Below are 16,582 nucleotides of genomic sequence, written 5' to 3'. Positions count from 1 at the left end.
AGCTGACATTCTGCTAAGATGAGTCGGCTTGACCTTCGATTCAAGCCTAGTCAACTCGACTTTCAGCCTAGGCCGAGTTGGCTTGTCTTTCGACCTAGGTTGAGTCTACTTGTGCTTCAACTTGGACCTATCCAGCTTGACCTTTGGTTTAGACTGAGTCGACTCAACCTTTAGCTTCGGCTTGAACCGACGTGTCTTAACTTTCACCTTGAATTGACTTATCTCAACCGTCTTGAGCCGAGTTGTCTTGAACTTTGGTTTGGCCGACTTGACAAGATCTACGAGTTGAACAAATCTGACAAGACCTTTAGTCATTTCCTAACTAGTTTAAATTGAAGGTCAAATTGGAATGTTTTGATTTTTGGCTCCGATCGACCCGACTCGATCTTTCTAGCCATTTTCTACTTCCAACGTTGATTCTTCACGTATCAACAATTGGATGTGTATGTACTAATTAAGATAGAGTTTTCATATCCAAAAAGTAATGTCATCCTTTCCATTGAATTGGTTGGATCCAAAACTGAAGTCAATAGAGGCAAGGGTTTTCCTTTCTGCACACATCACATGTTTTGTAAATATTTTAAATAACGTAGAATAGACATTGTGAAAGTATGACATTTCTTGTTATGAAATCTATGCTCCAGAAGAACAACAGTTTTATCTAAAGTTAGTTTAAGAATTTTGAAAACATTTAAAGAATAAATTAGTGTTGGCTGAATTCTGATTCTATTGAATGTGATAATTTTGTTTGTAATATTATTTACTTAAAGAAAATGAAAACTTAATACCTGACAAGAAATATATCGTGTGAAATTGAATTAAATTTAAGGTTAAGAATTTAAAAGTTGTAAACAAAAAAGCACGTTATTGAAAAGGTTAATTTCACTGATGGTAAACAGTGGTATCAATATCATATGATTACGTCGATGTACTGAGACTGTTTTAGAAAGAAAGTGCATTTTTTTTAAGAAAATTATGAAAAAAAAATTATAAACAATTTTCATTGGATAAATTTTCTTCTTTCCTAGATGAATATTTCATTCAAAAAATTTAGCTCATTAAGATTTCGGTTGTGTCTTCGAGTTACAAGAGGGAAACCTAAATGATTAATATTTTACGATTTAATTATTAGTTAGGTTCTTATATTTGACTCAATTAATTAAGTTTTTATTTTTGTATATATATGATTATTTTCAATGAATTAGAATTAATTAAGTTTTTATTTTTGTATATATGACTATTTTCATTGAATTAGAATTAATTAAGCTTTTACTTTTGTATATATGATTATTTTCATTAAATTGAGATTAATGTCGATCGATAATGTTACATGTCAAAATCTGAATTTGTTACGTGACAAAATTTAAATTAATTTTTACTTGTGTCACATGTCAAGATTAAAATAGAATCTCAAATAGAAGATGATTCAAATTTTGACACGTAACAATTATATTTTGAACATGTGGTATTTTTAAACATTGTTTATGTTAATTTAACAAAAGAAATCACATTGAGTATTTTTACAAAATTAGAAACTTAATTGAGACAGTAAAAAATGTAAGGAGCAAAATGAATCAAAGATCAAAATATAAAATTAAATTCTTAATTAATTTTTTTAAGTGTCTTTTTTCCAAACTGACATGCTATTCACGATCATGAGAGTTCATGCTAATCATCTAAGGTTACAAAAGCCTTAATTAGTTATAAGTTCTTCATAAATTTAAGAAAAAGATAATTGAAAATTTTGTTTATTGAATATTTAAAAGTTATATATTTTTTATTATTTGATTTTGTTATCAATTAAGATGATATGGTATTAAATGTTTATGTGTCTTTACATGAAAAATAAAAATAATATGATTAAAGTTTAATTTTTTCATAAATTTAAATATTTTAATTGAATCTTTATTAATAATTTTTCTTTTATGAAATGTCTAAAACCTTTTCAAATTGAGTGTTTACCTTGTATTGAAGAGATATAATTATTTGAGTGTTTACCTTGTATTGAAGAGACATAATTATTTGATGTTGCCATGTTAAACATAATATCACAAATTACGACAATAATGAAAACATAATTAACAACTTATTTAAGAACAAAGTTCGGAAATGTGGTGATTTTAAAGTTAGATCGGATAATGTTGTCCACTCACAAATTAATAAGGAGGACAAAGACCTAATAACAAGTAGATTGGAGGAAATTACGGCAACTACATGGACTGTGAAAGCAATAAGAGTTCGAGATTGGATAAGTTAATTTTAACTTTTGTAAACAATTTTGTGATGTTATCAAAATGGATGTATTGAGGATGCAATGCTTATTTTATTACTTGAATCCCTAAGGTTGATAATTCGCAAGGCCCAAAAAAGAGTATAATTTGATATCTTTAGTAGGGAGCATGCACAAAATATTATCCAAAATCATGTAAAAAAGAAAGTATAAAGTTCTCCATAAAATCATAGATTATAAACAATTTGCATTCATTGAGGGTAAAGGAATACTTAATAGTGTGGTGGTGGTAAACGAAGTGATTGATGAGGTGAGAAGGAAAAAAAGTTGTATTATTATAAAGGCAAATTTCGAGAAAGTACATGACTCAGATAATTGAGAATTTCTCTTCTATATGTTAGAGATATTGGATTTTTGTCCCAAATGGGTTAGATGGATTAGGGCATGTAGAATCATCAACTATTTTTGTTTTAGTTAATGAGAGAGTCCACAACAGGGCAATTTACATTCACTAAGGGACTAAGGCAAGGGAACCCATTAGCACATTTTTTTGTTTCTTATAGTTGAAGAAAAGTTGGCTAGCGTCGTTAGACTAGTTGAGAGTAAAGGATTGGTGGAGATTAGGGTGGGCCAAAAAAAGATTCTAGTGAGCATGTTTCAATTTGCAAATAATACTATTTTTGTATGCAAAGTGAAAACACAAAATATAATGGTCATAAAAAGTATGCTTAAACGTTTTGAAATTGCATTTAGTTTGAAGGTTAGTTTCAAGAAATGGAAGATATGAAACTTAGGAGTATAGGTTAGTATAGCTCAAAAATTCTCTGCCATTTTGAATTATAGTATAATTAAAGTTCCCTTCATTATATTTGGGTTTACCTATAGGACAAATCATACAAGGTTAGAATTTTGGCATGGTCACAAAAATTAGAAATAGGATAGTTTTATGGAAAGGTAAGAATATATATTTTTTGTTTGTAGAGTCATTCTCATAAAATTAGTTTTATCTATCATTCCGCTATATTAATTTATCTTTGTTCAAGTTGCATGTTAGTGTGGAATAAACAATTAAGAAAATGCAAAAGGACTTCTTATGGGGATGGGGTCAAGAAGGAAGGAAAGAAGATTGCATGAGTGAAGTGGGATTCTATCAGTAAGATCAAGGAAGATGGTGGTCTTGGAGTAAAGGATTTGAAATTGCTTAACATGGAAAAGTGGAAGTGGAGACTTAGAAAGGAGGATAAGTGGTTATGGAAAGATATTCTAGATTAAAAGTATGGATCCTGGAGAGCCTTAGATGAAATATAGGAATCAAATCATGAGTCTTGGTGGTAGAGAGATATTAGGAGAATATGTGGAGGAGGAGAAAATGATAATTAGTTTGGTAGTAATTTGAAAGGGAACATAGGCGAAGGTAATAAAATAAGGTTTTGAAAAGATGTGTGGATGAGTGAAATGGATTTAAAGGAGAATTATCCAAAGTTACATTCAAATACAATCTTAAAGGAAGACACATTAGGTGATTTTGGTATTTGGAAAGATGACTAGTGGTAATGGTCTATACCTTGGAGAAGAGAGTGGTTTGAGTGGGAGAAATCTATGGTCATTGAGTTGGAAAAAGAGTTAGAAATGATAAATTTATGCAGAGGAAAGGAAGATGAGTTGGTTTAGAGGGATGATGAAACACAATAATACACGGTTAAATCGGCCTACAAAAAACTAAACTTTCAAAATCGTGTTCTAGGTGGGTTTAAATATGATGTGTTGTGGAAAACTAAAGCATGGTCATCTGCTCAATTTTTAGCACGGAAATTACTCATTGATAAAGTGGCCACTAGAGATAATTTATTTAGTAGAGGGATACTGTTGGGAAGTAGCACATGTGTTTTCTGTGATAATACTATTGAAACTATAAGTCATCTCTTTTTTAACTACAAGGTGGCAACACACATTTGACAAATTTGTGACTTATGGATAGGACAATCTTTTGTTTATCACATTAGTGCATAAATACATTTTAGCAAGTTTAACCTAATAGGGATTAGTAACAAATGTAATCAAGCTTGACGATGGATTTGGATGGCTATCGTTTCAAGTATTTGGACTCATATAAATGATGTTATGTTTAGAAATGTCATAGTTGATGCATAGGAGGTTTTTATGTTAGTCCAAACTAGAGTATAAACCCGAATCACAGATAAGTACCTAACAAGTGTTTATGTCTTATTTCATGCATATTGTCCATTTAAAACAGCCAAAACATAACCTATGGTACTCTATCAATTTACTTTTTGAGTTTTTACTAATACTCGAGAGTTTTCACCAAAAAAAAAAGAAAATAAAAAACTTTTTTTGTTTTATGCAATGTTTCACCTAATGCAGGTTCTTGGTGGAAGTGGAGGAATGTTTGATAAGAGGAGAGGTTGTCATATTTTAAGTTCCATATTTACTTACGAAGGTTTATGTTCGCAATATCTCCTTAGGAGTTTTATTTTGATTGACATTGTAGGAAAGAGGTGTCTATGAGGAAGTTGGTCTTTGAACTTTCTTTTTCTCTTTTATTTTATTTCTCTTTTTTCTTTTGTTTTCGTTATAAGGATAAACAATCCTATTGCCTCTCTTTAATTGTATTTGTTATTAATATTATTGTTAAAAAAAACCTTAAATATCTTTATGAAAAAATATAATTTTGTTTCTTTTAGATTAAATATTAAAAAAAATATAACAAATCATATGAAAATACCAAATTATTTTATTTCATTTGACAGTAAAATTAAACAATAAAAATTTAATTAAAAATATTTTTTAATATTTAATAAAATACTTTTTAATAAAAACTTAATTAAAAATGTCCAAATTTATTTATGATTTGAAAATGAATTATATAATATCTTTTAGAGGACTTCTGTTATTAGCTACCACTATAACTTTTATTCCCAATTTTATATGATTAATATACATTTTTTCCACATCAACATGTTAACTTCTTCTTCACAACTATACTTTTTAAAAGTATTTATATATTCCTAGTAACTCTATTTTATTTGTTACTAGTATGATAGTTCCTGTCCTACATAGGGACAGAATCCTTCTTAGGGGCCACTTTTATGTTACAAACATATTTATAAAAAAATTTATAAACTATTTTTAAATGTCTATATTATTAAGTTTTTAGGATGTTGATAGAAAACATATTTAAATCAAAATAAAATTAAATACATTTTTTAAAAACTTAAAATAAAAAATGTTTGTAATCAGTTTTAGGCATCACAAAGAAAATATGATAAACTTGGAATTTATTCATTTAATAATAATAATAATAATAATAATAATAATAATAATAATAATTTTTAGAGACATGTCTTACTATTTATGTTGTAAAGAAAAAGGAATTTTATTGACACTAAATAAAATATTTTCAAAGTGTGTCACGAGAATATTCACACACTGAAAATAAATATTTTATGATTTGAATCTATGGTATCTAACTAAAAATATTACTATATAATTTTTAAAAAGAAACATCCAAAATATCCTTCTCTACTTTAATAAGAGAAAACAATATTTTGATTTAATAATGTTTTAACTTTATCCTATTAAATTCTTCAAAATGAAATAAATATGTTTTTATGCGTATTGGTTGGTGGGCTATTCATTGAAATATAAAAATATGAATTTTATTTTATTTTTCCAACTTTGCCAGAATTACAAGTATTAATTTTAAACACGACAAACGATTTAATTCATTTACTCTTTTTTTTTTAAATAAAATGACTAATTTATCAAATTGAAATAATAGTATACCAAAATCAAGTTTTGACAAATGTAAGAAACCAAAAAGTAAACTTTTTTTCTTCATTCTTATATTTTATTATCTATTTCAATTATGGTAAAGAATCTGATTATTCGTCTGTAATAAGATTTCTCCATTTGAATAATTTTTATCTCTTATTGATTGATATTCAAGTTTTAGAAAACAAAAAAGCAAAATAAATTTGTTATTCATTCTTGATCCATAAGATGTTGAGAAGGGACATGAAATATGAGAAATAGTTGATTTCTGAAATGGTACCAACAGAATATTCAAATCTCAAATTCATGCACTAATCAAATCAACCAATATGAAGAAAGGAGAAAATTTCATCAAAGATTTGATTTTACCTATATAACTATAATATATGGGAATATGTGTCAATTAATAAGTTATGTGGTGAATACATAGTGTGGATAATTCATCCTAATGATGCATTTTATAACTCAATAAAATAAAAAATTAAATTAGATATGGGTTTTGTTAGTATATGATTCATTTTAATAATAAATTTAATTAGTATTTAATTATCCTTTTTTAAAATAATTTATGCAATACATAACAGTAATTACAATTAATAACTAGATAAAAGTATATTTTTAAAGTTATCTTAATGTTTATGGAATTAACACCATGAAAATGTTAATTTTTTTTTTTTTTTGAAATTTTATCAAACACTTAAAGAAGGCAAAATAGATCAAAATTAAATATATAGTAAGTTACTATTAGAGTTAAACTTAATTGAACTTCATTCTTATGCATATAATTCGATGTATCTCCAATATAATGTTAAAATTAATCCACTAGTTTACTCAAACATTAATTTCCTAGTAGGATGAGTTAAGATTTTTTTATTATTAAGATTGAATTCCTTAAACATTATATAAAGAAATATACTTTGACACTAATAAGTCAAATTCTATTCTATATAAATTTCTTTCGTATTATGCTTTCATTCTATATTATAAAAAGATATTTTCTAATACTCAATCAAATGTCAAGCCATGAATGATCAAATCACAGTAAACATTAAGCATATAAACAAAATACTAACATATGAAAATACATGAATATATATAAAAAATATTATTAATTATATGACAACTTAGTTGTTATATATAATTCCAATAAAAGGAGTGTAGTTCTTCATTGTCATGTAGAACACAAAAAGAAAATATAAATAATGAAAGAATTTAGATTTTTTTTCTAGAAAACCAAATGATATTCAAAACACTTTTCTCACTTTAGACAAAACATTAACTATTCTTTTCTCATGGAAAAAAATAGACTTAAATACATATTTTGTTTCTACTTTCGTTGTGTTTCTTCAATTAAGTTCTCATCTTCGTTTTACGTTCAATTAGGTCTCCATTTTTGTCAAATTTTAGTTAATTTGGTTCTTTGTACTAATAGTGTTAAAATAGTTAACATTTTTTAACAGTACATTTCACGTGTCAGTTCCTCGTTTTTTTTTTGTTTTTTTTTTAATTTTTAATTTTATTTTTTTAAGTTCAAACAAATTGTTCATGTGTCAAGTCACAATTGTGCCACATGTCAATGTTAGTGTCACGTGTCACATGTCAGTTTGTGGTTGTATTATTTCTTTGGTTAAATTACCCTTTTGGTCCCTCTATTTGTCGTGAAATTTCATTTTGGCCCTCACGTTTTTCATTGTCTCAATTTGGTCCTCATTTTCTTAAAAATGACTCAATTTGGTCCTCACCGTTAACTTTGACCATACGGTGTTAAAGTCAACGCCATGTGTCAATTTCTGGTTTTTTTGAATTTATTTTTTTGAAATTTTTTTGAAATTTTTTCTTTTTGACACGTGTCACTTCACAGTTCTGTCACGTGTCAAAGTGACTCAATTTGGTCCCTATATTTGTTTTTAGTTTCAATTTAGTCCCAATTTTTGTAAAAATGAAGCAATATTGTCCTTCCTCAAATTGACACTAAATTTACTTTTTTATAAATTTTATGGTGATATTCTTACTAAAAATTAACGTTTTTATTAAATATTTCTATAAATATTTTAAATTAACTTTAAATTCTACCCAAAACATTAGACTTTGATTTTGTTTTGAACTTGAAATTTAGTTCCTAAATTTATGTGTGACAAGTTATTTGATTTTTAATCTTTACCAAGTTTGTATAATATGATACACTTGATGCCTTTATATATGATGACAAAATTGTTAATTTTTGAAATTAAGTTTGAGGTTTAACTTTGTTTAATAATAAAACTAAAAAAAATTATTTAAAAATATTTCTATAAATATTTAATAAAAATGTCAATTTTATTAAGAATATCATCATAAGTTGTATACAAAGATTAAATTGAGTCTCAATCTAAGGAGGGACAATATTCCTTCATTTTTACAAAAATTGGGACTAAATTGAAACTAAAAACAAATATAGGGACCAAATTGAGTCACTTTGACACGTGACACAACGGTGAAATGACACATGTCAAAAATAAATAAAAAAATTCAAAAAAAAAATCAAAAAATTCAAAAAAAATTCAAAAAATATTAAAAAAATTCAAAAAAACCAAAAATTGACACGTGGCATTGACTTTAACACCGTCTGGTCAAAGTTAACGGTGAGAACCAAATTGAGTCATTTTTAAGAAAATGAGGACCAAATTGAGACAACGAAAAATGTAAGGACCAAAATGAAATTTCATGACAAATAGAGGGACCAAAATGGTCATTTAACCTATTTCTTTTTGTTCAATTTAGTCCTTATATTCATTATTGTTATCCAATTAAGTCCCTATATTTGTTATTTATGTTTAATTTACTCACAATTTTTGTTAAAATGAAACAATTTTGTCACTTTCAAATTGATACCAAATTTAATTTTTTATAAATATTATATATTTATTTTTAAAATTGACAATATTATTAAATGTTTTAAAAAAATATATTAACATTTGTAAAATTGACATTTAAATATAAAATATTTAATATTTTTATTAAGCTTTAGATATTAAAATCTAAAATGTTTTATATTTAAATGTTATTTTTATAAATATTAGTATACTTTTCTAAAATATTTTTAATATTTGTAAAACTTTTAAATATCAATTTTAAAAGTATTAGTATTTTAGAATATAAAATATTAGAAAAAAACATTTAATAATTATATTCTAATAATTTATAATTGAATTTCAAAAATAATTAATACGAATGTCAATTTTAGAAAAAATATTAGTATAATATTTACAAAAGATATTAAACTTGGTGTCAATTTGAAATGGACAAAATTATTCATTTTAACAAAAATTGGAAAACAAAAATAACGAATATAGAAACTGAAGAAGAAAAATAACGAATGTATAAACTAAATTGAAAAAAAAAATAACATAACCACAAATTAACACATGACACTAATATTGACATATGGTACAATTATGATTTGGCACGTGGATAATTTTTTTTAAAATAAAAAAAATATGCACTGTTTAAAAACATTAACAATTTAAATACCGTAACTAAAAAGGATCAACTTAACCAAAATTTAACGAAAAAAAAATTAATAAACACAAAATAGAAATAAAAAATAAATTAAACAAACACAACAAAAATAAAGAGTAAATATTTATTTAAGAAAAAAAAAAGTCAAATGCATCGTCTGAGCAAAAGCGTCACTCACTCCTAGGTAAGCAGTGCCTAACTCTAGTTACATATTTACTTTCTGCCTTCATAACGAGGGACTTAAATGCAAGTAATCTTTTGGGAATTCTAAATTTAACCTTCTACCAATTACTTAATAAACAAAAATCTAATGGAATACTAAATAAAAAATAATAATAAAGATTTGATTTCTAATAATAATAAAAAAACTAACATTACTAGTTATATATATCAATAATTATTTAAATAATAAATAATACAAAAAAAAATGTCCCTTCATATAATCTTAATCTTGGTATATGATAAAGAACCTTTGGTATGTGTTTACAACTTATCAACATAAAATAATCAAGATACCATTCTCAATTTCTCACATATTTCAAAATTATGAAATTCGCAGGTTTTTCATTAACCATGATAATAATCGAAGTTGCATATGAGAAAATTTGAGTCATTTAACATACCATATACTTGACTATTTTCATGGACTAATATGAGTAATAACATATTAATAAAAATCAAATGAAAGTACTTGAAGCCTCACTTCACATCAAATGAAAATTGTATTAACCCAAGTGAAGTGAAGAACAAAATGTGATTGTTTGGTAGAGACATTGAAGGAGTGACATGACATCTTAGTCAACCCACTCAACCCAACTTGTTCGTTCTTAAACTGAGAATTATAAGTTTGACTTTGACTTCCACCAATTGAGAAACTATTGTATGATGAACATGCTTGCGTTTTCTATAAGCTAATTGTTAAAAGCAATAGTATTTTTGAACTAGATTCAATTATTAAACACAAGAAAATGGTCATTTTCTGTGACCAGAAACTCTGGTTCTAATGGCAATTACGTTGGGTGAAGAAGCCTCTTCATCTTCTGGATTTGAACGTGGTTGGACTCACGATGTGTTCTTGAGTTTCAGAGGTGAAGATACAAGGAGAAGCTTTACAGGGTTTCTGTATCATGGTTTGTGCCAAAGGGGTATCGATGTTTTCATTGATGATGAGAAGCTTAGGAGAGGGGAAGATTTATCCCCTGCTCTTCTTGGAGCCATTGAAAAGTCTAGAATTGCCATCATTGTCTTCTCTAAAAACTATGCATTCTCCACATGGTGTCTTGATGAGCTTGCAAAGATCATTGACTGTTACAAAACAAGAGGGCTACTTGTGTGGCCAGTTTTCTTCCATGTCGACCCTTCTGCGGTGCGCCATCAGAGAGGAACTTTTCAAACAGCAATGGCCGAACATGAAATCAGATTCAAGGGTAATGTTGAAAAGTTGCAGAGGTGGAAGAAAGCCTTGTTTGAAGCATCCAATTTCTCAGGTTGGGCCTTCGAAAATGGGTATGTAATATATTAGCAAATCTCACCTTAGAAATCAATTTTGTTAGTTTGAATTAGGTTTAAAGTCTAGTTGTTATCACTAACAAATATTACCAACTTAAGCATATTCTATGTTTGTTCCTTTCAACTGTGAAATAAGCAAAGAGTACTCACTCACTAGCATTTTTTACCTTCAAAGCTTTCAAATCTTAGCATATTGGAACTTGTTACATGTCAGGTATGAATTTCAGATTATCCAAGATATAATTGAGGAGGCCTCTAGAAAGTTAAGCCACACCATTTTGCACATTGCTGAATACCCAGTTGGAATAGAAACTCGCATATCAGAAGTGATGCCTCTTTTGCAGATTGAACCAGGTGAAGATATCTGTGTCATTGGGATCTATGGACTTGGAGGCATAGGTAAGACAACAATTGCAAGGGCATTGTACAACATGATTGCAGACCAGTTTGAAGCTACAAGTTTCCTTGCTGACATAAGAGAAAGTTCAAATCAAAGACAAGGGTTGGTGCAGCTTCAAGAATCACTTCTTTTTGACACAGTTGGGGACAAGTACATCAAGCTGGGAAGCATTTACAAAGGGATCCCTATCATCAAGAAAAGGCTTTGTTGCAAAAAAGTACTTTTGATCATTGATGATGTTGACAGTTTGGAACAGCTTCAAGCACTAGCAGGAGGACGCGATTGGTTTGGTTCTGGAAGTGTGGTCATTATAACAACAAGAGATAAGCACTTGTTGAGTGCTCATCAGGTTGACAAAACCTATGAAGTAAAGAAACTAAACCATGGTGAAGCTTTTGAACTGTTCACTTGGAGTGCCTTCAAAAGGAAGGCACCTGATGCAGGCTATTTGGAGGTTTCTAACCGTGTGGTTCTCTATGCTGAGGGGCTTCCATTGGCTTTGAAAGTAATGGGGTCTAATTTGTTTGGTAAAACAGTGAAAGAGTGGAAATCTGCACTGGGAAAATATGAGAAGATTCCCAGCAAAGAGGTTCAGAATGTGTTAAGAGTAACCTATGATAATCTAGAAGAGAATGAGAAGGAAATTTTCCTTGATGTGGCATGCTTCTTCAAGGGAGAGACAGTGGAATATGTAGAAAAGACACTGCAAGCCTGTGGTTTTTATCCAACAATTGGTATCAGTGTACTTATTGATAGATCTCTTGTTAGTATTGATGAATATAACAGATTGAGAATGCATGATCTGATTCAAGACATGGGTAGGGAGATCGTTAGAGAAGTTTCACCATTAGAGCCTGGGAAAAGGAGTAGATTGTGGTATCATGAAGATGTTTTTGAAGTACTCACTGAAAATAAGGTAAAACTTCACATTCTTAGTAGTTTGTTTGATAAAGTGATTGGTTAAACTTTACAACATAACTTGAGTCAAAATCTCTAGCTTAATGTAGTTTTATGGGTGCTTTTGTTCAAAGGGAACTTACAGAATTCAGGGCATGATGGTGGACCTTCCTGATGACTATATGGTACACTTGAAAGATGATTCCTTCAAGAAGATGAAAAATCTTAAAATTCTCATAGTTAGAAATGGAAACTTTTTTGGAAGTCCCCAGCATCTTCCCAACAACTTAAGGTTGCTTGATTGGATGAAATATCCTTCATCTTTGCCATCTAGTTTTCAACCAAAGAAACTTGTTGTACTCAACGTGTCAGGTAGTCGTTTCACAATGCAAGAGCCATTCAAGGTAAGATTTCATTCTGTCATGGTAGTATTTTTTTGTTTCTTTCTTCACATAACTTGCAATTAAGCTGAACTAGTTTTTCTCTCTGCAGTATTTGGATTCCTTGACTTCTATGGACTTGAGTTCCTGTGAATTGTTGACAAAACTACCTGATATTTCCGGAGTTCCTAATCTAAGAGAGCTAACTCTTGACGATTGCACAAATTTAGAAGAAGTTCATGAATCTGTTGGATTCCTTGAGAAACTTGTTGAGTTTAGGGCTTATGGATGCACCAAGCTTAAGGTTTTTCCAAGTGGCATCAGGTTGACATCATTGAGAAGTCTTATCCTTAATTGGTGCTCAAGCCTTCAAAATTTCCCTGCTATTTTGGGGAAAATGGATAACCTCATCTCCATTTCTATAGAAGGCACTGGTATAACAGAATTGCCTCCTTCCATTGGAAACCTTGTTGGTCTTCAAGAATTAAGCATGACATCTTGCTTAAGCCTCAAGGAACTGCCTCACAACTTTGATATGCTTCAAAGTCTTACAAACCTTGATATGGATGGCTGTCCACAACTCCGAAACTTTTTGACAAAGTTGGCAAACATGGGAGAATCTACACATACCTTTGGCAACATTCTGTCACTGAATCTACAAAACTGTGGCCTTGTAGATGAAGATCTTCCCATAATTTTCAATAGTTTCCCAAATTTAGCATCAGTAGTACTCTCGGGAAATAATTTTGAAGCTCTTCCAAGCTGCATACAACAATGTCCTTGCTTGGAACTACTTCACTTGGACAACTGTAAAAGACTCCAAGAAATTCCAGCATTTCCTCCTAACATGCAGTACATTAACGCACAAAATTGTACATCATTGTCTGCAGAGTCATCCAATTTATTGTTGGACAAGGTTTGCATCTTTTTTCCTAAATCTTCCAACGTTTCCTTTAGTCACCACCTATTTTCACTTAACTTTCTTGTGCAGGAAACTTTTGAACGATGGGAATTACAGGCTATGGTGCCTGGAACAATGGTTCCAGAATGGTTTGACCACATCACCAAAGGAGAATACATGACATTTTGGGTACGTGAAAAGTTTCCGGCTATTATCATATGCTTTGTTCTTGCCGTTGAGAGTGAAATGAAGAAAATTTTCAACTGTGAGATCCGTTTTTATATAAATGGAGAAGAAGTTTATGAATTGGAAATTCGAAGAGGTTTTTCAGATATGGTGACAGATCATTTGTGGCTCTATGACTTGAGAACTCATTCATCAATCAATTGGCGCAGTCTTGATTTATATCTAATGGATGGCTGGAATCAGGTTGAGATTTCATGTGAGAAGATAAGTGGAGCATCAAATGTGACTGTGAGTTGGTGTGGAGTTCATGTGTGTAAGCAAGAAGCTAACATGAAGGATATACTACTCACAGATCCTGATCCAGATTTAGATTCAGTTGTAGCTTCTGTATCAAACACACTAGTTTCTGATCATCCAGCGAAAGCTCAACCACAATCACAAGTCACAAGCTTCATACAGACACCTCAAAAAAATAACAGCTCCACAATTGTGCTGCCAACAACAGTTCAAACCAGCTTGACTGTAAATGATGCAGACATGGAAGCATTTTATGCTGTTCTGGATGATGAGGTCTCTGTGGTGTCACTTGACAATGATTCAACACTGGTTTCGAAATTGGTCAACAAAAGACCAAGTGAAGAGACAAAGAAAGCATTGAGGACACTTCAAGACCATGTCACCAAAGAATTTTATGCTCTGCTGGGCCCTAATGAATACACAACAATGAAAGATACCTTAGAGTACCTCACAAATTTACCAGCAGAAGATGGAATATCAGTGGAAATAAGATCTCTGATAATACAAGTTTCAAGACAGTTCACTCATTGGAGTATGGATTACACATGTGAGAACAAGAAAATAGAGTCTACCACAGCCAAGTTGTTGAAAGCTGAAGAACTAGAAAAGTGTCTTGAAGCTAATAAGACTAACTTCAAGCAAGTGGTGTGCATGGAAAATGAGTTGTGCAATGATTTGGCCTATTTGGAACAGAGAAAGAGAGAGCTAGAAGAGCAAATTAATGCTGTTAAAGCTAACATCTCTGCTTCAGAAGCAGCAAAGAACATGGCTACTCAAAGAAAGAGAGAAATCTTTGGGGAAGCAAAGATTTTGAAAGCTGAAAGAGATGAGTTGAGGGAACAAGTGCCACACTTGAGAGATGAACAGGAATTGGCCAAAAAAATTCAGTCAAATATCAGAGATGAATGGTCAAAGCTTGGTGAAAAATTTAACTATGGATTAAGGCTTGGAAAAATTGATTAGTATTAATTAAGTCAAAGAGGAGTGAACTAATAATATATTAATACCTTGGTTTCATACTCTCATACCTTGAATTTACTGCATTTGTGGACTGATTACTGATATAATATATTTTATTCTGTTTAGTGATATAATATATTTTTAAATTCATTAATTTTACTTCATGTACACGTAAATCATGATAATCTAATAGAAGTAGAACAAAGAAACCAGTCATAGAACAATTTATTTTGCAAATTATCATTAAAATATAATTTAGCGTTAAATATATAGATTAAATTGTAAATGATAATATATATATATAAGGTATTTATTTGTATTTTAATAATAACATATAAGAACTACCTAAAGATAAATATAATGATATATTTACTACTACACTCCTAAGTAGAAAAATGTGCATCTTATCTATAAATCTATAAAGTATAATTTTTAAATTTTTATCTAATAATAAACTTTCAATCCAACAATTATCTTCAATATAATTTTAATATAGTATATTTAAAGAAAAGAATTATTTTTTCATTTTTTTAATTCAAAAAATAGAAACTTATTTCACTTTCATCTTTAATCTAAATAATATTATAATAAATAATAAACTTAATTATATTTTTGTCTTAAAATTTGAAATACCTCTTCTTTTGGTGTTCCAAATATAAATAAAATTACTTTAATTCCTTAAAATAGAAAAAACCTTGACTTTAATCTTTAAGCTTTGGATTTGAGAAACTAAACAAAATTTTTAAGCTGTTTTTATTCCTCAGATTTAGTATTTAAGGATATTTTACTATGTTTGAGAGACAAAATAGTAAAAGTAATAATATATTCTAAATTTAAAAAACTAAAAATACAATTTATCCTAAATATTATAAAATAAACAAAATGAAGGACAAAAAGGTCATCTTAAGATAAAAATAGAATAAGTGGAATATTTGGCAGTATTTTAAACGAAGACACAAACAAACATTTTCCAAAATTTGGAGATTACAAACATTAAATTAAATTTTAAGAAATAAAAAAATCATCCAAATTTAAAGATTTAAAATATATCCAAATTTATAATATGTTGCCTCTGTATTGTGTGGACCTTCCATTCATATTATCACCTTATCAAATTTATTAGATCTTTTAACTATATTACTATTATGTTTTAAAATTCATTTCTAAAAGTGTCATTTGCATAACTATTTTAGAAGAAAAAAAATCTTATTTTCAGTCAATAAATTATCTATCTGTAATTATTTTTAGAAGAAACAAATAAGTTTAAAAATTAAAATTAAATTTTTTATAACAAAAATTATTATGTTTTCAAAGTATATTTTTTTTAACTTATATATATAAATTAATTTTTATTTATAAAGAAATTTTCGTTTCTTTTCCTTAATTTGTAAAGAAAATACATACGAAGATAATTTGTAAAATCCTAGAAAATGATAATTTAGAAGTGATAGTGGTTTAAAAATAGTGAGACTTGATTATTTTAATATTAGAAGGTTTTAGTATAAATAGAATTGTTATAAACGAGTTTTATT

The 16,582-nt window shown here is 28.7% G+C and overlaps 1 protein-coding gene across 4 annotated transcripts; it reads left to right on the top strand.

The window, feature by feature from the left end:
- The first annotated feature begins 10,450 nt into the window (after nt 1-10,450).
- LOC114192227 (TMV resistance protein N-like) lies at nt 10,451-15,204 on the top strand. Of its 4 annotated transcripts, none has more exons than XM_028081875.2 (5): nt 10,451-11,026; nt 11,244-12,345; nt 12,461-12,730; nt 12,819-13,622; nt 13,698-15,204. In XM_028081875.2, the coding sequence occupies exons 1-5, from the start codon at nt 10,524-10,526 to the stop codon at nt 15,051-15,053; spliced, it is 4,035 nt and encodes a 1,344-aa protein (XP_027937676.1). In that variant the 5' UTR covers nt 10,451-10,523; the 3' UTR covers nt 15,054-15,204. The 4 variants fall into 4 exon arrangements, with proteins under 4 accessions (XP_027937676.1, XP_027937709.1, XP_027937701.1 ...); XM_028081908.2 differs by having other exon boundaries at nt 10,796-11,026; nt 11,374-12,345; XM_028081900.2 differs by having other exon boundaries at nt 10,879-11,007.
- Nucleotides 15,205-16,582: the final 1,378 nt, after the last annotated feature.

This window comes from Vigna unguiculata, chromosome 1 (assembly GCF_037176805.1).
Source record: "Vigna unguiculata cultivar grain cowpea cultivar isolate G323 ecotype 2 chromosome 1, ASM3717680v1, whole genome shotgun sequence".
Lineage (NCBI taxonomy): Eukaryota > Viridiplantae > Streptophyta > Magnoliopsida > Fabales > Fabaceae > Vigna > Vigna unguiculata.
The sequence above is the reverse complement of the archived record's forward strand: the minus strand, read 5'-3'. Positions and strand labels throughout refer to the sequence as shown.

Bases quoted from the DNA above. Each gene is read 5' to 3' on its own strand.
- LOC114192227 (XM_028081875.2), top strand. From the start codon at position 10,524: ATGGCAATTACGTTGGGTGAAGAAGCCTCTTCATCTTCTGGATTTGAA. The intron at 12,346-12,460 runs GTAAAACTTCAC...TTTTGTTCAAAG, and splicing joins AAGTACTCACTGAAAATAAG to GGAACTTACAGAATTCAGGG. The intron at 12,731-12,818 runs GTAAGATTTCAT...TTCTCTCTGCAG, and splicing joins CAATGCAAGAGCCATTCAAG to TATTTGGATTCCTTGACTTC.